The sequence below is a fragment of the Anser cygnoides genome, chromosome 15 (genome assembly GCF_040182565.1).
Source record: "Anser cygnoides isolate HZ-2024a breed goose chromosome 15, Taihu_goose_T2T_genome, whole genome shotgun sequence".
Taxonomy (NCBI): domain Eukaryota; kingdom Metazoa; phylum Chordata; class Aves; order Anseriformes; family Anatidae; genus Anser; species Anser cygnoides.
In genome coordinates this window covers 1,338,555-1,362,458 of record NC_089887.1, presented here as the reverse complement: position 1 = coordinate 1,362,458, position 23,904 = coordinate 1,338,555, and the positions used below count along the sequence as shown (strand labels likewise).

The 23,904-nt window shown below is 64.8% G+C and overlaps 5 protein-coding genes across 15 annotated transcripts in view; 1 reads left to right on the top strand and 4 right to left on the bottom strand.

Annotated features, from left to right (window-relative positions):
- Positions 1–2,502, bottom strand: part of CASKIN1 (CASK interacting protein 1) — a 32,717-nt gene extending 30,215 nt beyond the window's left edge. The window contains exon 1 of one of the 2 annotated variants that reach the window (XM_066977353.1): positions 2,255–2,502. In XM_066977353.1, coding sequence (XP_066833454.1) covers positions 2,255–2,348 — 94 coding nt within the window. In that variant the 5' untranslated portion in view covers positions 2,349–2,502. The remainder of the gene's footprint in view (positions 1–2,254) is intronic. The other variant, XM_066977354.1, reaches the window with a different exon arrangement.
- A 1,963-nt stretch (positions 2,503–4,465) lies between these two features.
- Positions 4,466–10,093, bottom strand: LOC106046007 (hexosaminidase D-like). 8 transcript variants are annotated; one of them, XM_066977731.1, is made up of 16 exons: positions 9,856–10,093; positions 9,752–9,767; positions 8,407–8,612; positions 8,166–8,285; positions 7,830–8,067; positions 7,611–7,720; positions 7,188–7,275; positions 6,837–7,001; positions 6,570–6,753; positions 6,361–6,432; positions 5,813–6,017; positions 5,649–5,731; positions 5,425–5,503; positions 5,147–5,248; positions 4,958–5,039; positions 4,466–4,819 (listed from the first exon to the last, which is right to left on the bottom strand). In XM_066977731.1, the coding sequence occupies exons 1-16, from the start codon at positions 10,011–10,013 to the stop codon at positions 4,787–4,789; spliced, it is 1,941 nt and encodes a 646-aa protein (XP_066833832.1). In that variant the 5' UTR covers positions 10,014–10,093; the 3' UTR covers positions 4,466–4,786. The 8 variants fall into 8 exon arrangements, with proteins under 8 accessions (XP_066833832.1, XP_066833830.1, XP_066833831.1 ...); XM_066977729.1 differs by having other exon boundaries at positions 4,950–5,039; positions 9,856–10,092; XM_066977730.1 differs by having other exon boundaries at positions 4,950–5,039; positions 8,166–8,272; positions 8,406–8,612; positions 9,856–10,090.
- Positions 10,094–10,303: 210 nt separating this feature from the next.
- Positions 10,304–15,943, top strand: MLST8 (MTOR associated protein, LST8 homolog). Of its 2 annotated transcripts, none has more exons than XM_066977870.1 (8): positions 10,304–10,503; positions 10,921–10,972; positions 11,051–11,213; positions 11,312–11,387; positions 13,627–13,779; positions 13,968–14,092; positions 14,511–14,674; positions 15,207–15,943. In XM_066977870.1, the coding sequence occupies exons 1-8, from the start codon at positions 10,375–10,377 to the stop codon at positions 15,323–15,325; spliced, it is 981 nt and encodes a 326-aa protein (XP_066833971.1). In that variant the 5' UTR covers positions 10,304–10,374; the 3' UTR covers positions 15,326–15,943. The 2 variants fall into 2 exon arrangements, with proteins under 2 accessions (XP_066833971.1, XP_066833970.1); XM_066977869.1 differs by having other exon boundaries at positions 10,312–10,572.
- On the bottom strand, positions 15,717–20,237 carry BRICD5 (BRICHOS domain containing 5). Of its 2 annotated transcripts, none has more exons than XM_048064964.2 (7): positions 19,672–20,237; positions 19,353–19,561; positions 18,583–18,714; positions 17,954–18,106; positions 17,557–17,664; positions 16,658–16,811; positions 15,717–16,210 (listed from the first exon to the last, which is right to left on the bottom strand). In XM_048064964.2, exons 2-7 carry the CDS (start codon positions 19,389–19,391, stop codon positions 16,116–16,118), a joined length of 681 nt encoding a protein of 226 aa, XP_047920921.2. In that variant the 5' UTR covers positions 19,392–19,561; positions 19,672–20,237; the 3' UTR covers positions 15,717–16,115. The 2 variants fall into 2 exon arrangements, with proteins under 2 accessions (XP_047920921.2, XP_066833973.1); XM_066977872.1 differs by having other exon boundaries at positions 17,954–18,073.
- A 137-nt stretch (positions 20,238–20,374) lies between these two features.
- PGP (phosphoglycolate phosphatase) lies at positions 20,375–23,823 on the bottom strand. The gene is made up of 2 exons (XM_066977868.1): positions 23,064–23,823; positions 20,375–22,685 (listed from the first exon to the last, which is right to left on the bottom strand). The coding sequence occupies exons 1-2, from the start codon at positions 23,689–23,691 to the stop codon at positions 22,360–22,362; spliced, it is 954 nt and encodes a 317-aa protein (XP_066833969.1). The 5' UTR covers positions 23,692–23,823; the 3' UTR covers positions 20,375–22,359.
- Between the last annotated feature and the right edge of the window lie 81 nt (positions 23,824–23,904).

Sequence of the window (23,904 nt, the reverse complement as noted above, 5' to 3'; positions counted from 1 at the left end):
GGCCCGGGCCCCACAAACTCTTACTCCACTCTGCTAAATCGGGCCCCACGTCGCCATAGCAACCCGTGTTAATTCACGCAGGGATTTTTAAAATCTCATTTATTAAACCCCACATGAATAGGATATTATCCAGATAACAGAGCTAGAGTTACAAATCTTCCTGGTGCCGAAGAGCGCGGGGAGCACCGGAGGCACGTGTGGGAATGGCACATGGAGGGGGGGGGCACGGGGACACCCCGGCATCGGGACAGCCGCTGCTCAGCGCTCCCCCAGCCCCACTGCTGCTGCCAGGGGCATGACACCCACTGCCACACACAGCCCTGGGTCGGGCCCCAGGGGAGCAGGAGCAGCCCAGCCTCAGCACAGCCCCGGGGGCTCCAGCAGAGCTGGAGATGTGCAGCCCGACCTGGGCATGGGGCAAGCAGCCGGGCCTGCAGCAGGCATCCCCCGGTGCCAGGCTCAGTATCGCGGGGTTCCCTCGTCCCTTTCCTGCGAGCCCAGCACAGGGAGCACCGCCGGGTCCCACGGCCATCCTGCTGCACAGCACCCGGGGGGCTCCGCAGTGGGACATGTGGCAGAACGGGGCTGGGAAGAGAGGGATGCGGGAGGAGGTGGTGGCACTCGGCACAGCACCGCTGGCTGTTGTCACAGCGATGCCAGTGCCCAGGCCAGTGGGGGTTTGGGAGGGGTGCTTGGGGACAGCGCGTGGGCCACACATGGTCCCTGTCCCCATGTGCTGTGCTAGGAGACCACAAAGTGGCAGCTCCTGAAGTAGGTCGGGAAGAACGAGGCTTGGCGCTGGAGCCTGTTCCTTCCCTGCACAGGCCCTCAGCAGGGGCACTAGAGGCACAGGGGACACCGTGCCGGTCCTGCATGGCAGCTAGGCACAGGGACACCGTGCTGGCCTTGCACAGCTGTGGGCACAGGGGATGCAACAAGAGCCCTGCACGGCACCAGGACGTGGGGGTTGCCACGCTGGCCCTGCACAGGAGTGGGGACATGGGGGATGCTCTGCCAGCCCTGCTCAGCACCAGGACGCAGGGGACACACACAACACACTGGCCCTGCTCAGGCAGAAACATCCCTGTGAGAGCAGGGACAAGGGACACTGTGACAGCCCCGCACAGCTCCGGGGCCACGGGGGTGCCCACATTTGGGGAGCACTGAGAGGGAAGGACTCGGGGCACGGCGGTGGCGGGGCTGCGTGCAGCGGCCCTGCGACTTGATGCCGCGTGGGTGCTCCCTGGGGGCCGTGCCTGAGCCCAGGGACAGCCCCCGGCCCCGCCAGCCCTGCACGCCAGGCCTGAAACCTGCGGCTGCATCAGCACCATGAATAATTCAGTCCCGGGTAAAACGCCTCAGCAGAGCAGTTAAAACGCACAGAGAGCAGACACTCCCGGAGCCACACACATGTACACACGGAGACGCACAGCTACACCCCCGCAGCCTCGCGCACGGCCGTACACAGCGGTGTGCACGCCTGGGGAGAGATGTGCAGAGCCCGGCGCAGAGATGCTCGCAGGGAGACACCCGTGGAGATGCATCCAAACACCCCCACACGGAGAAACACCAACACAGACACATCCAAACACACATATGCCAGGGTACACACCGGCACACAAACACAGTCACGCACCCAAACACAGGCACACACGCACACCCGGGCACGCACGTAGACGAGCACGGGCACAGCTGCACACAGGCACACACGCACATACGTGTGCAGGCGCCGGCAGCCCTGGTGCACGCACGCAGGTCCGTGCACACACACACACACACACGCACACACACACGCGCAGGTCCGTGCCCACAGACGCGCACGGATGCCCCCGCCTGTGCCCCCCCTGCCCTTCCCCAGCCCCCGGGGCTGCAGCGGCCCGGCCCGGCTCCCCGGGGGGCTCGGAGCCGCTCCGGGGCGCGGGCAGTGCGGGAGGCGCTGCGGGGCTGTGCCGGGCCCGCCGAGCCCGTGCAGCGCCGAGCACCCGCGCGGCTCCCGGGGACTCTCCGCCGCCCCCCCCCGCAGCCCCGCCGGACCCCCCCCGGCCGGGCCGGGCCGGGCCGAGCCCCGGGGCGCCGCCGGCGATGCCCGGGGGCCCCCTCCCGCACCGCACCGCACCGCACCGGGGATGCTCGGGGCCGGGGAGGGGCAGGGCGGCCGGGCCGCGGGTACCGGCCCCCGCCGCCCTGCCCGGGGCCGCCGCCGCCGCCCCCCGCCCGGCCCGGCCCGGCGCGGCCCCCGCGGCGCGGCACTCACTGGCTTTGCCGGGCTTGGGCCTCTGCAGCAGCTTCTGCACGGCCGCGACGTCCTCCGCCTTCACCGCCTGCACCAGCTCCTGGTCCTTGCCCATGGCTCCGCGGCGCCGGGGCTGCCGGCTGCGGGCTCACGGCCCGAGCATCCTCCGCGGCGAGGGGCGGGCGGGCGGCTGGCGCGGCTCGGCTCGGCTCGGCTCGGCTCGGCTCGGCGCGGGCCCCCCCTCCCCAGCCCGCTCCGGAGGCGGGGGCGGCGGCGGCGGCGGCGGGCGCCCGGGGCGGGGCGGGGCGCGGCGGGGCGGGGGGGGCCCCACCGGGAGCGCGGGGGGGGCACCGCGGCCGCTCGGGAGCCGCACCGGGGCGCACGGCAGGAGCGGAGGGGGAGGAATTGGGGGGGGGGGGGGGGGGAACGGAGGGGCGGGAGCCCCGGCGGGGGGGGTTGGGGGGGGCGCCGGGAGCGCGGGGAGGGAGCCGGGGTGCCCGGGGGGAGGAAGGGGAGGGGGCGCGGGGGGGCCCGCCCGGGGCTGGCGGCTCCCGGAGGGGGGGTCCCGGGGGGGTCGCGGTGCGGCCGGAGCGGGGCGAGGCTGGGGGGGGGGGGGGGGGCTCGGTGCGGCTGCGGCACCCGGGGGAGGGCCGGGGGGGCCGTGCCCGCCGGGAGGCCCCGTCCCAGGGCCCCGTCCCGCGGCTCTGCCCGGCCCCTGCAGTCCCCCCCCGGCAGCCCTCGGCGGCTGGTAACGGACGCGGGCTGGGGGAGCTGCTCGATCCCCTTAAATAAAGCCCTGATTACCGCCTAATTGCCCGCTTTTGCAGACACAATGGCCGGTGACATTCGTCCCCGTGCGTTTCCTTGCGGCTTAAAGGACTGAGGCATTGACGGTGCTGGAGGATGCCTGCGTGGGCCGGGGCCAGGAGGGTGCTGGTGAGCCCCTAGGACACGGGGCAGCGATGGACGGGGCTCACTGTGCTACTGCTGCCGGCCAGTGCAGAGCCCCGCCATCACCTGCACAAAGTCGTGAACAAATTTCTGCTCTCCCCTACAAGCCACCGCCTAAAAGGCTTGCTGAGGTCCCGGCTCTGGGAAACCAGCCTTGGGGTGTGCGTGTCCGGAAGCTGGCACCCAGCCGGGCACTGGACAGCACGGGCCGCGGTGGGGCAGCGAGCAGGCGGCTGCACGGGGCAGGCAGCTGCAGTGCCCCACTGGGTGCAGTGCGCGGGGACAGGCAGCCGCTGACCCAGGTGGGTGCACGTGGCAGGGGGAAGGATGGGGAGAACAGGGTAACACCCAGACCAACATCAGCCGCCTGCCCCGCAGTGCCCCTCGCCCACCCCAGGCCTGCCCAGGCTGCCCGGTGCCCCCCGGCTGGAGCCCAAGGCCACCCTCCTCAGCCCCCGCCTCCCCCTGCAGCCCCCGGCTCTGGGTGACTCGGGGGCAGCGGGGTCCTTCTCCTCTCCCCGCCCCCACTTTCCAATCCAGGACATTTAGGTTTCCAGCACGAGACGCCGCCTAATCTGCCCTCTAATCCCGCAGGCTGGTGGTGCGCGGCCGCACGGGGACCTCAGCTGCTGCGGGGCTCCCGGGCTGGGGGCTGGGGCTCTGCACGTGCCCGGGCTGCCCCGGCAGGTCAGCGCTTCCCTCGGGTGTGCCACCACTCGATGACATAAATGCAGCTCCTCAATGAAGGCTCCTTCGTACCCCGCAGCCCTCTGTATCAAGGCTCTCCTGCCCAGTGCCAGCACCCGGGGATGGGGCAGCCCCCGGGACACCAGACTGCCTGCAGCTGCACTGGGATGTGGGCGGCAGGGCTGTGTGTCCCTCCCGTCCCCCTGAGCCACGCTGTGGCAGCAGGAGCCCCAGATTGACCCGTGTTTCTGCAGCTCCCTCCAGGCTCTTGCCGAGCATGGTTGGTCCTCATGGAACAGAAAAATGTGCAGCCCTGCAGCTGCCAAAGCCTCCAGCTCCAGTACCAGCACACGTTGTGCTGGGGCTGCGCCTCCCCATGCCCCCGTTTCTGTCCCCAAAAGAAGCACAGCCACCTTGTCTGGGGCAGGACCTGCAGCGCCTGGAACAGGGGCCCCAGCCCTGAGCAGCTGAAGCCCCCCACAGGGCAGAGAAGAGGGGTCCCCTCCCCACCCAGCTGGGCTGATCCCACCCCATCTCCCCCGTGCCTGCAGGGAGGGGGCAGATCCGTGTCCCCCTCCATCACCCAGCAGCATCTACAAAAATACTTTATTGTGGGAGCGGGGCGCGCAGGAGCTCTCTGTGCAGTACGAACCAACCAGCAGCCATGCCTCGAGCAGAAGAGGGGTGCAGCCAGCAAACCAAACCACGACCGGGGCTCCTGCAGCCCAGTCCCGGGGGGCAGCTGGAGCCGGGGGGCGCAGCCCCTAGGACGCCTTGGGCCGGGCGTTGAGGCGGATGATGGCCCGGTAGTCCCGGACCAGGTCCCGCAGCTGGTCCAGGTAGGGGTTGACATTCTCCTCCATCCACTCCTCCACCGTGTCGGGGAAGTAGATGCTCTCCAGCTGGGCGCGCAGCTCACGGACGAGGCTCTCCCAGTCCTCGTGGAGCCTGGGGTGGGGAGAGCGGGGTGAGAGCTGGCTGCGGCTCCCCCAGAGCGAGACTGGGACCTCCTCACAGCCACCAACCCAGCCCCATGTAGGGACCCGGGGCTGCTCCTGGCCCCCCGCACCCCACGTACTTGAGCACCTTGCTGCCGAAGCTCTCCATGTTGCGGGGGTTCCCAAACTGGTGCTTCCGATGGTGGGGGCTGAACCAGCCCTTGATGCCGCTGGGGAGGCACAAGAGGAGGGGGGGGTGCAGCGGGCAGGGGGCCACCCTGACCCTGCAGGTCCCCACTGCTCCAGCCCCACGGCCAGACCCTCCCACCACCGTTACCTCTCTTCCTCCAGGGCTTTCTGGATGCTCTCCTTCAGGTGGCCGTTTACCTGCTCCACCATGCGATAGATTTCTACGCCGGGGAAAGCTCCCCTTCCCTCACTGTGGGGAAAGCGCGGAGGGGAGGTGAGAGCCCAGCATGTGGCACAGCACCAGCCACAGCTCCAGGCTGGGTGGTGAGCCCCCGCACCCTGCAGGGCTGGGGGCAGCAACCCCTGATCCCCCTGGTGCACCCCTGGGGAGCAGCAGGCGCCCGGCTCTGTGCCGCAGCCACGCACCACGTCCCCTGCTCCAGCTGCATGCTCTGGAAGCCCAGCACGTCCAGGACCTTCCTCCGCGTCTCTTCCATGAAGCCCCCTGGGGAGGACGAGGAGAGGGACCCAGGTGACCCCGCACCACACCAGGGGAGCGGAGCCCTGCTGCCCCCTCCCCGGCAGCCAAGGGGGCTCCAGCGATGCTGTGGGGCGGGAAGGGTGGGGACGAGGGGCACGGCCCCACTCACCGTGCACCAGGGTCTGCAGGCACACAGCCAGGGAGGGGATGCCGACGGGCAGCAGCTCGCAGAGCACCGAGTAGTGGTCGTACCTGCGGGGCAGGGACAGCCGTGCCGTCGCCTTGTGCGCGGCTGCCGGGCAGCGGGGCTGGGACGCGCGCCACGGCGCCCACCTCTGCCAGCCGGTGAGGACGATGCCCTGGAAGCGCAGCGGGGCGAAGCGCGGCACGGCCTGCATCACCCGCAGCCAGCTGAGCTGGTTCCTCACGTGGTGGTTCAGCGGGGGCCAGGCCTGCGCCGGGCCCGTGGTGCCCTTGAAGGCGCTGGCGAACCACACGGCCTCGAAGCCACTCTCCGCGTACTTGGCCAAGAACTGCCCTGCGGCACCGGGGGAGCGGGGTCACGCTCATGGCCCAGCGGTGTGGGGTGGCACGGGGTGGGCAGGGCCCCCCCGGCTGCCAGGGGCTGCTCTGCCAAAAGCAGGAGCCCGTGCACAGGGGGGCTTCTGGGGGCTGGAAGGAGAGCAGGTGCCAACTTGGCCCAGGTGAGTGGGAGGCATCACCCCTGGAGATGGCGGGATGGCAGGGACAGGCACGAGACCCTGTGCCACCATCCTGGGGGCCAGCTGGGCTCGGTGTGGTGGCTGCAGCAGCGGTGCCACCAGCCATGGGATCGTGTCCCCCCCCTCTCCACTGCCCAGGGTCCTGGCATGGCACCTTACCGATCTGCTCGACCTCAAAGTCGGGCGCGTAGAACCACACCACAGGTGAGACGTGCTTTGCTATCCCAGACTCTGCAAGACAGGGACAGGGCAGGGACAGGGACAGGGACGTGAGCACCGGGGCCAGCAGCAGGAGGGTGCCTGGGGATCCTCACACCCCCACTAAGACGCCCGACGGGGTGGCACCGCTGCCGTCCCCATCCTCTCACCCCGCAGGGCTCCCGCGCTGATCTTCCTCAGCATGTCATCCCACATGAGCGCCCGCAGCCCCTGGTACCGCGCGGCGATGAAGCCCAGCACCTGCTTGATGTGCTTCAGGTACATGGTGCCCACGTCACCTCTGTTGTGGCTCATCCAGCTCTTGGAGTCCATCCCCTCCCCGAGGTGGAAGACCTGGATTTGGGGGGCAGGGGGTGCTCAGCACCCCTCGGGGCAGGCCTGGCAGCCGGCGGTGGCTGAGGTCCTGCAGAGCCCACCTCGTCCGCCCCGATGTGGATCCAGGAGGAGCGCCTGTGCTTCTCCATCACCTGCGACAGGAGGCTCTTGAGCAGCGCCAGCGTGTCCGGGACATGGGGGTTGAAGCTGTTGGGGAAGCGCTCGACCTCCCGCAGGTGCTGGTACTTCTCGTGCTTGAGGATGAACTGCATGGGGAGGAAACCCGGCATGGGGACCGGACGTGGGCCAAAAAGGGGGGACAGAGGAGCAGGGCTGGGGACACGGACCCAGTGACACATCCATCTGCAAGCCAGGTGCTGGGGACGCAGCCCCTCACCACCTCTCGGTGTCCCCATCCTGCCCCCGCCCCAGCAAACGCCGCTGGCCCCTACCTCCACGTGCCCGAAGGTCTGCACCAGGGGAACCACCTCCAGCTTGTGCAGCTCCGCCAGCTGCTGGATCCACTCGATGTCCTCCTCGCTGGGGAGGGCAGGGACAGCCTCAGTGCGGGCCACATGGGCACAAGGGCAAGAGGACATTCCCTTCTCCTCCTCCTCCTCTTCCTCCTCCGGCACCCTGCCCTGCCCCAGCCGCCCTGCCCCACCCCAGCTCTCCCGGCTGCCCCACACCTCTGGGGACTTGGCTTTGGGGACCCAAATATTGACTCAGCAGGGCAGGCAGCAGGTCTGCCTGCAGCACCACGCACGCACAGCTCGGGCATGGTTCTCTCGGGCACGGCCCAGGCAGGGCACACCCAGCCTGGCACTGGCGGTGCCGGCATCCCCTCGGCCAGCTCAGCACCAGCCCCAGCTCACCTGTAAGCGTACGGAGACCTGAGGACTTCTAGATCGCCCTTGAAGGGGAACATGTCCTCGTACTCGATCAGGACCCCGTTGGCGCCCAGCCGGGACAGGAGCGGGAAGAGCTGCGGGACGGCAGGGCGGGCTCAGCCTGCTGGCACCCCCGGGTGCGGGTGTCAGAGGGGATAGCCAGGCCCAGCCTTGCCCCGCTTGGCTGGTCCCTGGCGCCTTCACCTGCTCCAGGTAGGAGACCTTGGGCGCAGCTCCCTTGAGGTCGAGGTGGACGAGCCTCATCTCGGTGGCACTGATGTCCTTGGGGACCTGCTGCCCAGGGCCCTGCCTCGGGGCCGTTATCTTTGCCACGGGGAGCTCCAGAGCCTGGCTCCGGGGGCCGGCGCCCTGGCTGGTGTCACCCGCGTCCCCCCAGAACCCGCTGTCCTTGCTGACGTGCTTGTGCAGCTCCAGGGTCAAGCTGCAGGGAGCAGAGCAGGGCTGGGGGCATGTCCCCCACCAGGACCCTGACGCTGCAGGGGTCCCCCGGCTCGTGCCCCGGTCCTGCTCCCACCTCACCTGTCGCGGAAGAGGAACTTGATGCCGGCCAAGGCCACGACGAGCAGCACAGTGAGGCGCAGCAGGTTCAGCTTGGTGCTCCGCTGGCAGGCCATGGCTGCTGGGCACTGACACAGACCCCGAGCGCAGGGCGCCCCACAGACCCGTGTGAGGCCCAGAGAAAGGGGACACGGGGAGACCCCTCCCACCACCCTGCTCCCCCGCAGGGACGCGCACGGAGGCCTCCCGTGCCCCTCCTACCTCATGTGCTCCGGGGCTGGTGTCGGGACCTGCCTCGGCCTCTGCCCCTGAGCGCAGCCTCCTCGGGCTCCGCCAGCGCAAACAGGGCGGTGGCTGCGGGGCAGGTCCTGCTGCGGGTGCTCTGGCGTCGCCTCCGAGGGATGCGACAGGATGAGGGCTGGTCACAGGGCAGCCCTGCCAGGGGGCATCACGGGGCGGCCATGGCACCTGCGGGGGGAGAAGCGATGGGCACCGGGCGGTGGGCACCAGGCACGGCCAGGGCGAGGGCTGCGGCACGGCCACGGTGGCCCCCAGCACCGGGTGCCCCTGGGGACCAGGCAGCAGCTCGCACAGCACATTATTTCAGCTCCCGGGGGTGCTGCGGTGCCATCCCCAGCACCTTCACCTTCCCATGGGCTGGGGGGCAGCCCAGAGACCCTCACCCTGCACAGCCCGCGGCGTGCACCCGGGGCGGTGAGTCCTTGGCACCAGCCCGGGGAAGGGGCGTGAGACCTTCCCCCCGCCAGAAAACATCCTCTGAGCAGGGCAAGAGCAAACCGCCCCCAGATCCGAGCCCAGCGAGAGGGGCAGCAGCTTGCCCCGAGGGCAGGGACGTGCGGGGATGGCACGGTAGCTGCTGGGCCCCCCCGCCAGCACGGGGGCAGCCGCAAGCGGCCCCTTCTGCTGGGCTGTGCCCCAACGCACCATTGCTCGGGGTTAAACGCCGCGCTGCTGGATTTGGGAGCGGAAAAGCAGATTTTGGCTGCTGCTGGTGCAGAGCCTCAGCTGACGGAGGGTTTGTTTGCGCTGCCAGAGCGGTGGCACCAGGAGAGGGCTGCTGCGAGCCGCCCGGCGCCTCGGGCCCCAGATCAGCCCTGTTCTGGATGCGACCCTGATCCCTGCCGACACCTCCCGCGCCGGGCTAGCCCCAGCACCGCCTGCAGGGTCAGCGAGGGGTGCGCTGTGCCCAGGGCACGAGGTCCCCCCACGGGGCAGGGCAGCACCACCCGGCCCCGGTGCTCAGGCCCAGGAGGTTTGGGGCAGGACGTGCCCGGCTGGCGGGCCACGGCGGTGGCGACGCTCTGCGCCCAGCCCTGCTGCACGCCCGGTGGGGGTGCACGGAGCAGGATGGGGCTCGGCACCCCTGGGGGCTCAGCACCCCCAGCCCCGGGGAGGCTGCACCGCGCGGGGACGAGGCCTCGTGCAGCCGGCTCGCCAGCACCGGCGCTGTCACTGCCCGTTATTTAACGGGGAGGCGGCGTCCCGGGCTTTGCCCCCCCCCCCGCGCCAAGGCCCCGGCTCGGTCACGGCCCGGCGGCAGCCGCAGCCCCGTGCCCGCAGCCCCCCCGGTTCCGCGCCCCGCTCACCTTCCGCGGCCGGGACCTGCGGGCACAGCGCGGCGGGGGCGGCCCGGTACCGGCGGCGGGGCTGCCCCGCTGCACCCCCGCTCCCCCCGTCCGCCCGCCCTTACCGGCACGCGCGGGGCCGCGGCGGGCAGCACCGGGCGCGGGCACGAGCACGGGCGCGAGCACGCGCCGCCGCCACCGCCGCCGCTCTTAAAGGGCCCGGCCGCAGCGAGCGCCGCCGCCCACCGGGAGCTGCCCGGTGCCCCCCGGCCGGCCCCGCCATCCTTGTGCCCGGTGTCCCCGAGCCCCTGTGCCCCGGGTGCCCCGGCCCCCCCCGGCCCCCCGCACCCCCGTGCGCCCGGTGCCCCCCCCACGCCCCCCGCCGGTGCCGCCGCCGCCCGCCCCCTCCCCGGCCCCGCCCCCTCCGCTCAGGCCCCGCCCCCCGCGCTGCTGGCCCCGCCCCCTCCCCGCGCATGACCCCGCCCCCCCCGTGACGACACCGGGGCGGCCGCGCGCCTTGCGGGGGGGGGGCAGGATCGCGGCGCGCGTGCGCGGAGTGCCGGCGGCGGCGGGCGGGGCCGCGCGGCGCATGCGCAGAGCGGGGCGCGGCCGGCAGCGTGCCGGGCGCCGGTGGCGGCGGGGCCATGAACGCGGCGCAGGGCACGGTGGGCAGCGACCCCGTCATCCTGGCCACCGCCGGCTACGACCACACCGTGCGCTTCTGGCAGGCGCACAGCGGCATCTGCACGCGCACCGTGCAGCACCAGGACTCCGTATCCTCACCGGCGGCACCGCCGGGGCCGTTACCGGGGGGGGGCCCGCTGCTGTCACCGGGGGGCGCGGTGGGTGCGGGGGGAGGCCCGGTGCTGCCGCCGGGGGGGGGGCGGTGGGTGTCGGGGCGCCCCGTGCCGTTACCGGGGGGTCCCGGTGCCGTTACCGGGAGAACCAGGTGGGTGGGGGGGGCCCCGGTGCCGTTACCGGGTGGGGCGGTGTGGGAGGGCTCAGTGCTGTTACCGGGGGGCAGCTGCTGGGTGTGGGGGAAGGCCCGGTGCTGGTAGCGGAGGAGGGATGGGGTGTGTGGTGGGGTCCCGGTGCCGTTACCAGGGGGGGTCATGGTGCATGAGGGGGGGGTCCCGGTGCTGTTACCGGAGGGGTCCCGGTGCTGTTCCCATCCTTACCGGCGCCCGCAGCAGGTGAACGCGCTGGAGATCACGCCGGACCGCAGCATGATCGCGGCCGCAGGTGAGCCCTGGGGTGGCGGCGGCGGCGGTGGCGGGGCCCGGTCCCCCCCGCCCCGCTGAGCGCCTCCCGGTGCCGCAGGCTACCAGCACATCCGCATGTATGACCTCAACTCCAACAACCCCAACCCCGTCATCAACTACGACGGCGTGAGCAAGAACATCACCTCGGTGGGCTTCCACGAGGACGGCCGCTGGATGTACACGGGCGGGGAGGACTGCATGGCGCGCATCTGGGACCTCAGGTGGGCAGGGCGGCCGCGCTCCCCCCCCCCCCCCTGCGGTGGGGCCGGGTGGGTGCCCCGGGGGAGCCCCAGCACTTGCCCACATCGTTCCGTTGCAGGTCCCGCAACCTCCAGTGCCAGCGGATCTTCCAGGTGAACGCTCCCATTAACTGCGTCTGCCTGCACCCCAACCAGGTGAGTGCCGGCTCCTCTGCGAGTTCCCAGCTCACGCTGCCAGCGCTGCTCCTGGGGAACCCGGGGGGCTGCGGAGTTTTGTACTGGCAGCTGCAGCAAGACGTGTTCCCTGTGGGAAAACACGTTGTGTGCCACTGGCTGCGTGTATCAGGTTGGTGACAGCAGGCGGTGCTGCCGTGGGCGCTGGGAGCAGGCTGTCAGCAAGGTAACGCACGGAGATGGTCGCTAGCTCGCAGCCTCAGGCAGGGCACAGGCGGGTTTGGAGCCGTACAGCTCCGTCTCTGCTAGCCCCTCACTGCCATCGTTCCTGGAGGAGGCGGTGGGCACCCAAATGCTGGGCAGCCAGCAGCGCCGCTCGGCCCCGGGGGGCTGGAGCTGCTGGTGGCACCGCGGGACCAGCAGCGGCAGCTTCTTGCACCCAGGGCTGGGGTCGGTGCGGGGACAGCCCCGTGGTGCAGGCAGAGTGCGTCCCTGCCCCTGGCTTGCACGGGGCAGCAAACGTCCCCAAGAGGGGCTGTGGGTGAGCAGACGGTCTGGGCTCGTGCCCCTGTTGTTTGGCACCTGCTGCAGGCTGACTCGTGGGTCGTGCGTGGGTGCCCCTGCTGGGCTCGTCTGTGCTAATCGCTGGCTGCTGCAAAGAGGCAGCGAAGTGGCTGTGCCAGCCTCTCATCCCACTCCTTGGGGACCACCCCACGCCTCAAACCAAGTGCGACAGGAGGGCAGCGGGTGGCGTGGGGCGCGCTGGGGGGGGGCTCTGCTCTTACCACTGCCAGCAGGAAAAAGCAGAGGCCCACAGCCCCAGTTCCCTTCGTGACTCCTGTTGGATGTGCTGGGGAGCCACCAGTTGGTTCAAAAGCTGCCACAGGGATTGCTTGGGCTAAGGAAACAAAGCTAATAAGGAGTGCGATGTGTTAGGAGATGGCAGTGAGAGTCAGTGCGTATCAGTGCAGTGTTGACGGCATGTCCGGTCCATTTTGCAAGCACAGGGCTGCAGGGTTGGAGTTGCAAATGTGGTAGCGCAAGGTTTATGTGTCTCGAGAGCAGACCTTTTAAAAAAGATGAGTAACAGAAATATTTCTTTGCTTTTCATTTTGCAAGGGTTCAATTTTGCAAATCCCGAGTTTTGGACTGAATTTGAGACCAGTTATTTGAACCAGACTTCATCCAAACGCTGCTGATGCTCCTATAGCGCTGTATTGCAGTAAAACAAAAGCTGTACATAGATGATAAACGTGAAATAATCCCCGACCGTGATGCTGCTGAGTTGCAGAAGCTTTGTGAGCAGGACAGAGTTAATTAGCCCAGAGGTGGCAGTATTTATTCAGGTAGCTTCATCCGCCTGTGCAATTCCTCGCTGCAGTGCTGCTGGCTCAGTTCTCAGAGAGATTTCTCGCAGCCTGGGTAAAGCCGTGACGGCTTTAGCAATTGTACTCGCACCTGCTAAGGGTGGGCTAAGGACTGAGGTATCCACAAGATGCCTCTGCACTGCACAGTCGGCTAAATATATCGGGGGATGATTGTCTTCTCCGGAAACAAGCCGTTGCTCGCAGGTACGGGATCAGCTGCGCCCGATGACCTGATCTCCTCTAGGGATTCTGCTAAAATTATGGACAGTGCAAGTCTGTCGATAAAAGCCCCGGTCTGAATGGAGAGCTGCCAGCATTGTCTGCTGGGCTGAGCAGGGATCGGAGCCAGAACTCCTGCCCTTCAGCTGGCTCCTGTCCTTACCCTCTCGGAGAAGGGGAGAGAGAGAGAAGAACCTACTTAGGCTCGTGTTTTTCAGGTGTCTGTACGCTCTTGAGTGCTTCAGTTGTTTGCTGGCCAACCTGCATCCTTATGCCCACTTCTCAGACGTGCTGAAAGTCATCTGGCCTCTGTGGATGTTGTTTGGAGCAGCAGCTGAACAACAGTGCTGCAAGTTAGGCACCTGCTGTCTGTTCTGGGGTTTATAAAATTAGCAAACGCTTCTGCAAAGGTAAACAGCCTTTTTGCAGAGCGTAACGTGAGATTGATACCCGGCCTGCTCTCGGTGCTCAGGGCGATCAGCAGGCTGCTGTCTGCCTGGGAGCTGGAGCTCCGAAACCGTTCCCAGCGGCGAGCAGAGGCCCAGCTCTGGGCTGGGAATGGTCAGGCAGAAGAGGTCCCTGATGCTTAAAACCAGAGCAAGGCTCCGGCTGGTGCTGCAGGGACATGTTCTGGGACTCAGCTCTTTGGGGGGATTGCTGCTGTTTTCTTGCAGGCCGAGCTGATTGTGGGCGATCAGAGCGGTGCCATTCACATCTGGGACCTGAAAACAGACCACAACGAGCAGCTGATTCCAGAGCCTGAAGTTTCTGTGAATTCAGTGCACATCGACCCCGATGCCAGCTACATGGCGGCTGTCAACAGCTCGGTAAGCTCCGACAGCCTCGGATATGAGGTGGGATGCACGGGTACTCCTGCTGGGACATCCTCACGTGGGCAGAGCACCCCGTTTCCACATACCGTGGAGTTTTCCCGTGCTGTGGTGGGACGCAGGGAGTCCAGGCTGCTTTTGGGTGGGGGCCACCAGCCTGGCCACAGACCCCCGTCTCCCCGCAGGGAAACTGCTACGTGTGGAACCTGACGGGCGGCATCGGAGAGGAGGTGACCCAGCTAATCCCCAAGACCAAGATCCCGGCGCACAACCGCTACGCCCTGCAGTGCAAGTTCAGCCCCGACTCCACGTGAGTGGCTGCCAGCCCCTCGCCCAGCCCCGACGGGAGCGGCCGTGCCCCCGGCTGTGGGTTCCGTGCCGCAGGTCCCCGGGAGGAGTGGGACAGGGGCGGTCACAGCAGCGGGGGGCTGCGGTCCGGGTGTCCCCGGGGTGTCCCCATGGTCTCGCAGTGATTCTGTGGGTTCCCAGCCACGTGCTGGGCTCACAGCTGGGGTCCACTTGCTGATCTCCAGGAGCAAGTGGGGAACTTGGTGTGCTCCTTCGCCAGGTCAGTACAGCTTGAACTCGTAAGGCAGATGACACAGGGCTAAAGAAATCTGATTACAGAGAGCACAGGTCTCTGGTTTATTACTGTTCTACACGTGTATTAACGAGCGGCTTTAGGCACACCGTGACTAACAGGGTTACCTGTGTGTGTCTCATTGCAGGCTCTTGGCTACGTGTTCTGCAGACCAGACGTGTAAGATCTGGAGGACTTCAAACTTCTCTCTGATGACAGAGCTGAGCATTAAGAGCAATAACCCAGGGGAAACCTCTCGTGGCTGGATGTGGGACTGTGCCTTCTCCGGGGACTCCCAGTACATTGTCACAGGTGGGACACCGACAGCTCACTGCCCCTGGTTTGGCTGGGTGGGGCCGGGCACTGACACAGGACTGAGGTTCTCTATGTGGGACGTGACCAAACCCTGGTGTGCCCATGTGTGAGGAGAGGAAACCTCTGATAGAGTATTCAGCCTCACGCCCCCCACACAGTGCACAAACTCCCTTCAGCTTTCAGCCTGTGCTGTAATAGGGCGGCTGTTGCCTCCTGTTTAAAATGGACAGATGATCCTCACGTGTCCAGTGTATGTCACCTGGTAGCAATGCTGCCTGCAGTACTTGCAGCATGATAGTCCATTCAAAACATACGTGTAATTTCCACAGTAACTTCTCTGTGAAGTGCTGAATATCCCAAATAATACGAAAAAGCACCAAGTGTCTTGCTCTGCACAGCTCCCTTGCCTATCATCAACAGCACTCAGAACTGTTGAATGAAGCAAGAGGACAACCTTTCTTCTAATAAAAAAAAAAAGTTTGAAGGGCAACACAACATCTCCTCCTTATCTTTTCCCCTTCTGTTGCAGCCTCCTCTGATAACTTGGCCAGACTTTGGTGCGTGGAGACAGGAGAGATCAAGAGGGAATACAGTGGCCACCAGAAAGCAGTCGTCTGCCTTGCTTTCAATGACAGCGTGTTGGGATAACGGTGACGCGGGGGAAAAGGAAGGACCTCTGCTTGTTTTCCCTTGTCTTAAAACAGCCAGCACCCTCTCTGGAGCATGAGGCACGTGCTCACCGCCGTCCCCTCGGATGGAGAGGGCTTGCTCTGGGCTTGCTGCAGCAGCAGCATCTGCCTAGAGTGAGACCAGGCTTCAGCTTGGAGCAGATGATGACTGAAACGTGTTTGGTCTCCCAGGGAGGCCACTTGGACAAAAGGGAAGGGGAGGCACGGTGCCACAGAGGGGAGCTGGGCGCAGAGCAGCTGGAGGCAGCCCTCTGGAGGCTGCTGCCAACAGCCCCGTGATGGTTTTTGTACCCCAAAGTGGAAAAAATCAGCCTAACTGGAGTCGGCTGAACAAAGAGGGAAAGTAGCTGTTTCCTTGTTTTGCAATCCCTTTATTCAAAGTGTATTTCACAGACTGACTTGGAGAACTGCACTGTTATGAAACCAACCACCCCCGACAAGTTTAATAACCTCGTGTTGAACAGGGCGTGTGGCCAGAAAACACTAGCTACTCCCCGCGGTTCCTGTCTAGATCTCCTAGTACCTACGTACAAGATGCAGCCCTGAAGCGCAGCTGCAATAAAGCATCTGTACCGACGGTGCTGAGCGGAGTTCTGTTCTTTTCCTAAACTCTCCTGAACTGCAGCGTGAGCAGCAGGCAGCCTTCAGGGCGATGTTGTAGATGTTAGCTTCCTTGTTGGAAGCAGAGGCTTTTCAGGAATCCCATTCAAGTATGTAGGGCAGTGAGAGGGCATCCGTGGCTGCAGGACTTACTCGGGGAGGTAATAGAAGCAGATAGACACGCAGATGTTGCTGGGAAAACATATGTCAATGCAAAGGTAGATCAGCCGCTGCTTCCCCGGACCTGCCAAATGAGCGAGGACAGAAACGAGGTGAGGGATGCTTTTGCAGACCTGCAGCTATGAGTCCCTAGGGAGCCAGACAAGTGGAACGCCTGAGGGAATGACCTTCCTCATTAAAGCTGGGGTGAGACCAGAAGGAGAGCTGCTCAGGCTGCTTCTGGTAAAGACGAAGGTGACAAGCGTTAAGCCAACAGCATCAGCAGCTCAGGCTGCGCTGCTCGAGGAAGGGGCGCGAAGCCTCTCCCAGCCCGCACTGCAGCTCGCTGCAGGCTGTGGGTGAGAGCCAGCAGGGCAGCGATCCCTGAACAACGGCCTGATTCTGAAGCAGAGGTCACCTGTCCCTGTCCAGGCCTTGGCAGCCCACCCTAGGACTCACAGTGAGAGTCTGTTCCTCGTAGAGGTACAAACTGATTGTGCCGCACTCTTCTGCCCAGGGAGATGCGACTTACCCTCCGCTCTCCTGACCCAGAAGATGGGCGTCTGCTCGCACAGGGCTTGGACGGCCTCCCCCAGGCCGCTGGGGTCCACCGGTTCCCCCGCCAGAACGCCCAGGAACTCCCGGTAGTACTTGGTCTGGTTATTCCGCTGCAGCAGCGGCTCGCCCTGGAGGAAAGGGCCCCGTTAATCCCCCCAGGGCAGCTTGCTCCTCCCCGCCCTGCCTTCAGCCCCAGCCCTGCTCACACGTCCAAGTCGCCCAGAAGAGCCCCTTCCAGCCCAGCTGGAGATGCTTTCGTTCAGTGAAGCTGGGGAGCTTTCATGCAGGAGCCCCAGTGCCTGGCAGGAGCTTGCTTCCCCTTGGGAGCCAGGGCTCCTTGCACCCCTCCTTCCCGGCTGGGTGGGAGGCAGCCAGCAGGGAGCGGGGGGACCCCAGCAACCCCTAGGAAGGGGGGAGCAGCTGGCAGGGCACACCCAAAGCAGGCATCTGGCTGCTGAAACAGAACACCCCCCCCCGTGCACCCATTACATTTTTGTTCAGAGGGGCTGGGTACATGATTCGCTCCGACTCGCTTCCCTGGGAGCTGCTCACAGACCCCTCTTTGTTCTCTGTTCCCCAGAATTTTGAGCAGGTAACAGAATACAGCGGGACTGGGCTCTGTGAAAGCCCTGCTGTACGCCTCTGTGGGACAGAGCACCTCTGTGGTGCGGCTCTGCTCTTTCTCACAGCAGGCGGGCTCTCAACAAAATGAGGAGTTGTCTGCGTGCTCACAGACTCGCTCAGGACTGAGCAGGAACCGAGGTAGCGCTGCCCGGAGCAGCACTGCCCAGAAGGCACACCGTTTGCAGAGGGCAGTCAGCGCAGCCCCCCCCTTCCCTCCAGGCGCCCAGACCGGCCGTGCCCATCACTCACTCTCAGCTCCGAGGTGCTGAGCGTCGCCCGCGTGCTCTCACGGTCCCCGGGCTCCATCCTGCGCAGGTAGCAGGCGTGCTGCTCCGCGGGCCGGTAGCACACGTAGCCCTGGGAGGAAAAACGTGCCCTGTTAGAGCAGGCCCCGCACGCTCCCTCGAGAGCCCAGCCGTGGGCATCCCCCCCCGGTCCTGCCTCGTTTCTCCTCTGTGCAGCAACCGCCGTGGCTGCGCCTCGCTCAGCACTCGGCGCGTCCTGGCCAGGCCGCGGCCGCTTGTCCCCAGGGTGACCCCCGGGTCCGCGCAGAGGGATGGGGAGCAGGGGCAGGTTGCTTTTTCCCTGCTCAGGCCCCAGCAGCTCTCCTGCCCGTAGCCCGGGGCTCCCGCCGCGGCACACTCACGTTCTGGCTGTCGTACAGCACGACGGCGCTGCGGTTACTCCGCGAGGTGACGTAGTAAGTCACGGTGCTCCTGGACGCGTCCACCAGGGCCGTCTGGTTCCTCGGCGAGTCCTGCTCCCCCTGCAGCGGCAGCCGCACCGCCTGCGAGCCGGCCTGGGCACACAGCAGGGGCAGCCCCGGCCAGCAGCCGCCCAGCGCCCGCGCGCAGCACCTCCCCTCCCAGAACCTTTCCCGGCCCCTGCTGACCCAGGGAGGCCAGGACGTCCTGCACCACGGCGTCCCCGAGCCCCCCTGCCCGGTGCTGCAGAAGGGAAGCTCTGGTGGGTTCCCCCGGCCACCGCAGCCTCGCACCCCGCGCTCGACACCTGCCCAGGCGGCGCAGCGTGCTGCGGGAGCGCGGGGACTCGCTGGGGCGTGCCTGCTCAGCAAAATGCCGGCCTGGGTCTATATTTACAAACGATGCTCTGGAGCTCCTCTAATTTCAGGCAGGGCTGAGCGAGGCAGCAGCTGCTCAGCCTGGTGCCCGCAGCGCAGCCTGGGCTGAACCCAGCCCCGCACCCCTGCGGGCAGGCACGGAGCAGGGCTGCGGGCAGGACCCCTCCAGCACCCATCCGAGCCGCATCCCTCACCTGGGCAGAGCTGGGGGAGAAGCCGAGAATCCCCCCAGTGCTGATGCCAACGACTGCAAAGAACAAGGCAACGGACAGGATGATCCAGAACGTCCTGGACGGACTTGGGAATTGGGCTGCGAGCCTCCTGTCCTGGGGGCCAAGGCAAAACAAGGGAAGAACAGGAGTTAAAATGAACGCTTCTTTGCCATAAAAAAAAAAAAAAAAAAAAAACAAAACATTTCAATTCTCTGAGGCACGGAGGAATTCAATACATTCCTGCGGTTGGACTCGCTGCAGGCAGACAGCGAGCAGGCTCCTCGAGCCTCCGTCAGCTCTCGACCTCAGTGCTGTGCAGCTCCCAGATCTCCACCAGGAACGTGAGCCTTCCCCCCCTAACGCTGCGGGAAGCCGAACGATTCCATCAGTCCCGTTCAGATGTGACAGCCCCAAACCTGACTGTGCCAGGAAGATCCCTGATAGCCAACAAAATCTCCCTGGTGGGAAACGAGTGCACAGACACAGAAATGCCGACTTGTGGGGCACCTCTGCTCCCCCTGCCCTGCCTCACAGCTTTGCTACGCCAGCATCTGAGGCCGTGTGAGCACAGCACCTACAGGGAAGCCCAGCTGGCAGACCCAGCTGCCTTACAGGGGGGCTGAAGTGGGTGGTGGGCCCTGGAGAGGTGAGGAACAAACCTCACCGGGACCACGGCAGCTGCAGGAGCTCAGCCCCAGGCAGGCACCGTGGGAGGGCTCCGTCTGCGATTCCTGGGGCCCGGGGGTACTCACCGCAGGGACCGCGCTGCTGGTGCTGTTCCCGCCCTCCATCCTCGCTTCAGATGAGGACCTCGCTCCTGCAACTCTGCCTCCGGACCACACGCAGACTGTGCATGGTCCTGAGCTGCGACCGTGCCTGAGAAACTTAGGCGCACAGCTGCAAATGTGAACGTGGCCCCTGCGGCCAAAGCAGCGCCCAGGCAGGTGCTCCTGCCTCAGACCTGCGAGCAGGGTGAAACCTTAGAGCTGCAGGGACAGGAGGAAGGAGGGGTGAAAGCCGAGGCTGCAGAGGGATCCTGTCAGCGGTACAAAAACCGCTCTTCCTGCTTACCTGGCGAGCCAGCCGGAGGCACGCAGGTGGAGCATAACTGAGGGCTTTGTGCGGGGCCTCCCTGCTGGCAGTCCCTAGTAGTGGGACTGGGTAAGTCTCATTACGAGATGAAATGGATAGAGAACAGTGGCAGGCTGCCCTTGTCATCGGTTATTTCTACATTTCAGCATGAACTTTGTGCTGCCAGAGCTCCGCGGGCTGAAGCCAACTGTTTATCCTGCAGGCTGGCGCACCCCAAGCCTTGGCTGCAGACGTGCTCGTGTCCCACCTACAGACCCCGCCTCATCCAGGCCCAGGGGAAAGATCCGAGCTGCAAAGTCCCCGTCCCAACACGAGCTGCCCTCATGCTAACACGCATTTCCTGCGAGGAGGAATACCCCACGGGGATCAGAGCTCCCACCTGGCCAGACTTCAGTTTTCCTGGGCAGGCCAGGAGCCCCTGTCACAGCTTTTGTATTTTTGAGACCTGCTAGCCAAACATAACCAACCCCACGGAGGCAAGGAAAACCCCAGCAGAGTTCCTCCATGTGGCATCTATTAAGGGAAGATCTGACAAACGTAGCCCAGGGCTGGCTTTGTTTCTTTTGCTAATACTCTGTGTAAGGAGTACAGGTGGCAAGCACAAACGTATCCTTAACTCCCGGAATTTCCCCAAAGCACAGCTGCACCGAAGCGCACACACAGACTACAGAATGAGACAACGCAAGGGAAAAGCAGGTTTGCAAGTTTAATGTGAATTCAAGTAGTGGGTTCAAAACCGTTGGGAAGTTGACACAGTTGTGCAACACGATTGACACTTTCACCAATACATTTCAGCACATGTGAATCGAGGTAACGGTTGCCTTGTACAGCGAACAGTCCTCAACGGGGACAGCGTGCTGCGGTAGGAGGCTGAACGCCCCACCTGGCATGGACTAGTGTACCTGACAATTCCGAAATTAAAAGCACCAGAGGCAGGAAGCGGATTAAAGAACACACCGTTGAGTCAGACCCTACCTGCAGTAGACCCATAAAGTTCATTTCCATGTTACCCAGCTAAAGTGAGAGGTCTTTTGTGACTTTCATAAGCCTTCTAGCTGGAGACGAGAACAGGGAAGAGATTATTCTTGCTTCCTTACACAACCCCGAGTTACGAAAGAATTCTTTTACAAAATCCAGCTAATACTGCGGTAACACAGAGACAACAAACCACGGTTATCGCTGTACAAACACGGCGGTAAGTCCACGCATCTCTAGTGTCCGAGGGGAAGGAAATGGTATCGCTAGAGCTACTCAGCTGAACAACGGCAGATGAAGGAAGGGCAGCATTTAAATGTAACTACCAATAGTTGAATCTATAGGAAAAAAAATGTTATTTGCATATATATTTTTCTTAATTCTGTAATACAAAAGCTTTGAACTGTGGCCTTTGATTCAGCCCGCATAAAAATCTATCCCGAAGCCTGAGCTGCGCATCACCTAAAACGTACCTAGAGATCTAACTAAAATCATCACCTGAGCAAGCAAGCACTCTTCTTCAGACAAGCAACTGGTGCCAGGCCAGACACACAAGGAAGATCTCCAGATCAGATGTTTAAAGGAAGCACGTGCTATTGTCGTACATAGCCAGTACTCTTTCAGGTTTATTTTGGTAGAGAGTTGTAATGCGGGTACTACATCCATCCTCTACAGACTGAGTCTGAACTCACACCCTACAGCTAAAGCCAAGGCAGGCGCTATTTTGATGCTGAGGCAGCAGGGAAGTGCAGGAACCAACGTGGTGTCTAACCCATCGGGTTACTTCTGGGGAGCAGCAGTAGTGAGGGACAGTCCTATGTGGTTACAAACTTTCTGCATCACCAAACGCAAAAGCTTACGAGAATTCAAACTACTGTGATCGGTGAAGTACATTCCTCTTATCTTCCCCTTCCGGGAAGAACAAGATATATTATCATATACTATACTTAAATTTATACTTTAAATATATTCTGATATATAGTTAGGATCGGGGTAGCTCTTGTACATACACGTACCTTACACACACACCCAACACCGGGACAAATACAGTATACAGAAGACATCGTTTGTATTTTGCGTGCGGAATCACCCCAATCTGCATCGCAAGTGCAATTTGTAACGGTCACACGAAGGAGACTGGTTACAGCTCCTCCGACCCGAAGTCACGCTTACAGCGGGCTGTGCTGCTGAACATGACCCCATCCGAAAAAGTCAATCGAAGGCCAAATACTAATTCCGTCAGCCCCTGCAATCGTTTCCAAACACAGCTGCTAAGTTACTACACGCTCCAAAAGTCATTTCCCTGAATAAACCAGACTGAGCCGCAGTCTGTCCAGGAGAGGACACGCTGCAAATTGCCGGGTTCTCTTCCTCACATCAGTTGGCTCTACTTTTCTCAGCTCAGCCTAGAGGACGACACGACACGGAGCATCACAAACGTCTGGATATACGCGTTACTTATCATTAACAGAGCCCCAAACCCGCAACTCGTGTGACGCCATAATGCCCTCTTTGTTTCAAAGTGCATTTTTAAAAGACTAAGATGTAAACAAAATCATATCGAGAGGACAGAAAGGTTAAAAGGCTAAGGATCGCTAGCTTCAGGTGGTATCATAGTGAGTACATTACTGCCACAAGGTGACTAACTGGGGCCCCCCTCGGGAGCCGCCTCCACAGCGGCGTTCTGCTATATTAATCCTGCAGAGCAGGGAGAAGGTCAGCTATGCTATCGACATAGTAATCGGGGACCAGGCTCTGCCTGGCGGGGCAGTCGCTCTCCTCGTGGCCTTTCACCTCCTCCAGCGTGGTGACCCCGGTGAGGGTGAGCAGGGTGGTGAGGCCGCAGGTGTTGCCCATCAGGATGTCCGTGTCCAGCCGGTCTCCCACCATGATGGTGCGCGCGGGGTCGATGTCGAACTCGCTGGCCACGCAGTCGAACATGTAGCGGTTGGGCTTCCCCACGATGAACGCCTCGCGCTCCGCCGCCGTCTCCACCGCCTTCACCAGGCAGCCGGTCCCTGGGGGCAGAAGCGACGGCGCCCGTTAGAGGCTGCAGGGGACCGGCAGCACCCGTACAAAACCCCACGGTGCTTTGGGGATGGGATGTCCCAGCTTCCCAGAGAAATAACCCAGTAGCTTCCTGCAGGAACGTGCTGTGGCATGAGCTCAGAGGGGAGCAAAGTACAGCAAAGGGGGGGTGAGGCGGGGATAAGGAGCGGTCCTGCTGCCTCTGGGAGGGGTTGCGGGGGGGGGTTGGGAAACCGGGAATGGGGCCACCGGGTGCTGGAGGGGCCGGGGCCGCCCTGGGCACCCCTCCCCCGGCCCGGACACCCCCCGTATGCCCGGTTACCCCCTACCCCCGGGCCCCCCCCGTCCCTTTCGCCCCCGGCTCGCACCGGGGATGGCGGCGCCGCCCTCGAGCGGCAGGCGGTGGTCGCGGTTGGTGGCGACGAGCAGGCAGTCGGGGCCGCGCAGCAGGTAGCGCAGCGCCTGGCACAGCTTGGCGTAGCTGAAGTGCTCGTCGAAGCCCACCAGCACGGCGCGCACCGCGGGGTCCAGCGGCGCCCGGGCCCAGTCGGCGGGCGCGGGGCCGGGCAGGGCGGCGGGGCCGGGCTCGAGGTGCGGCACCCCGGCCTCCCGCAGCTCGGCCGCCAGCGCGGGGCCGCCCAGCACGTAGGCGGCGGCGCCGGGCGGCAGGGCCTGGCGGAGGAAGCGGGCGGCGCAGTAGGCCGAGCCGAAGACGTGCCGGGGGGTGGCGGGGGGGAAGCCGAGGCGCCGCAGCTTCTCGCCGTAGGCCTGCCGCGTGCGGCTGCTGTTGTTGGTCACGTAGCACAGCCGCTTGCCCGCCGCCGCCAGCCGGCCCAGCGCCGCCGCCGCGCCGCCCAGCGCCGCCTCGCCGCGCCACAGCACGCCGTCGCAGTCGAAGAGCAGCGTGTCCGCCGCCCCCAGCACGGCGCGGGCCGCCTCGCCCTCCAGCCGCCGGCACCGCCGCCGCCCGCCCGGCCTCGCCTCCGCCGCCGCCATGGCTTCACCGCGCCGGGCCGCCCGCCCCCATTGGCCGCCGCCGCGCCCCGCCCGCGCTCGTTGGCCCGCGCCGCTTCTCGCCCCGGATCCCGTTGGGCGCCGCACGCCTCGCCGACGCCCCGGCGCTCGGAGGGCGGCGCCGCTATTGGCCGCGCGGCCTCGCCGGCCGGCCCGCCGCGCGCTCCTATTGGCTAGCAGCGTGCGGGCTCCGCC

Bases quoted from the DNA above. Each gene is read 5' to 3' on its own strand.
- LOC106046007 (XM_066977729.1), bottom strand. From the start codon at position 10,013: ATGGCGGGGCCGGCCGGGGGGCACCGGGCAGCTCCCGGTGGGCGGCGG. The intron at 8,286-8,406 runs GGTAGGAGGGGC...GCCCTGCGCTCG, and splicing joins ACCAGCCCCGGAGCACATGA to GGGTCTGTGTCAGTGCCCAG. The intron at 6,754-6,836 runs GTGGGCTCTGCA...CCCCAAATCCAG, and splicing joins TCCACATCGGGGCGGACGAG to GTCTTCCACCTCGGGGAGGG.
- MLST8 (XM_066977869.1), top strand. From the start codon at position 10,375: ATGAACGCGGCGCAGGGCACGGTGGGCAGCGACCCCGTCATCCTGGCC. The intron at 13,780-13,967 runs GTAAGCTCCGAC...GTCTCCCCGCAG, and splicing joins TGGCGGCTGTCAACAGCTCG to GGAAACTGCTACGTGTGGAA. The intron at 14,675-15,206 runs GTGGGACACCGA...CTTCTGTTGCAG, and splicing joins CTCCCAGTACATTGTCACAG to CCTCCTCTGATAACTTGGCC.
- BRICD5 (XM_048064964.2), bottom strand. From the start codon at position 19,391: ATGGAGGGCGGGAACAGCACCAGCAGCGCGGTCCCTGCG. The intron at 17,665-17,953 runs GTGAGTGTGCCG...TTTTCCTCCCAG, and splicing joins TGCTGTACGACAGCCAGAAC to GGCTACGTGTGCTACCGGCC. The intron at 16,211-16,657 runs GTAAGTCGCATC...CTCATTTGGCAG, and splicing joins CTGGGTCAGGAGAGCGGAGG to GTCCGGGGAAGCAGCGGCTG.
- PGP (XM_066977868.1), bottom strand. From the start codon at position 23,691: ATGGCGGCGGCGGAGGCGAGGCCGGGCGGGCGGCGGCGGTGCCGGCGG. The intron at 22,686-23,063 runs GTGCGAGCCGGG...TTCTGCCCCCAG, and splicing joins GGGCGGCGCCGCCATCCCCG to GGACCGGCTGCCTGGTGAAG.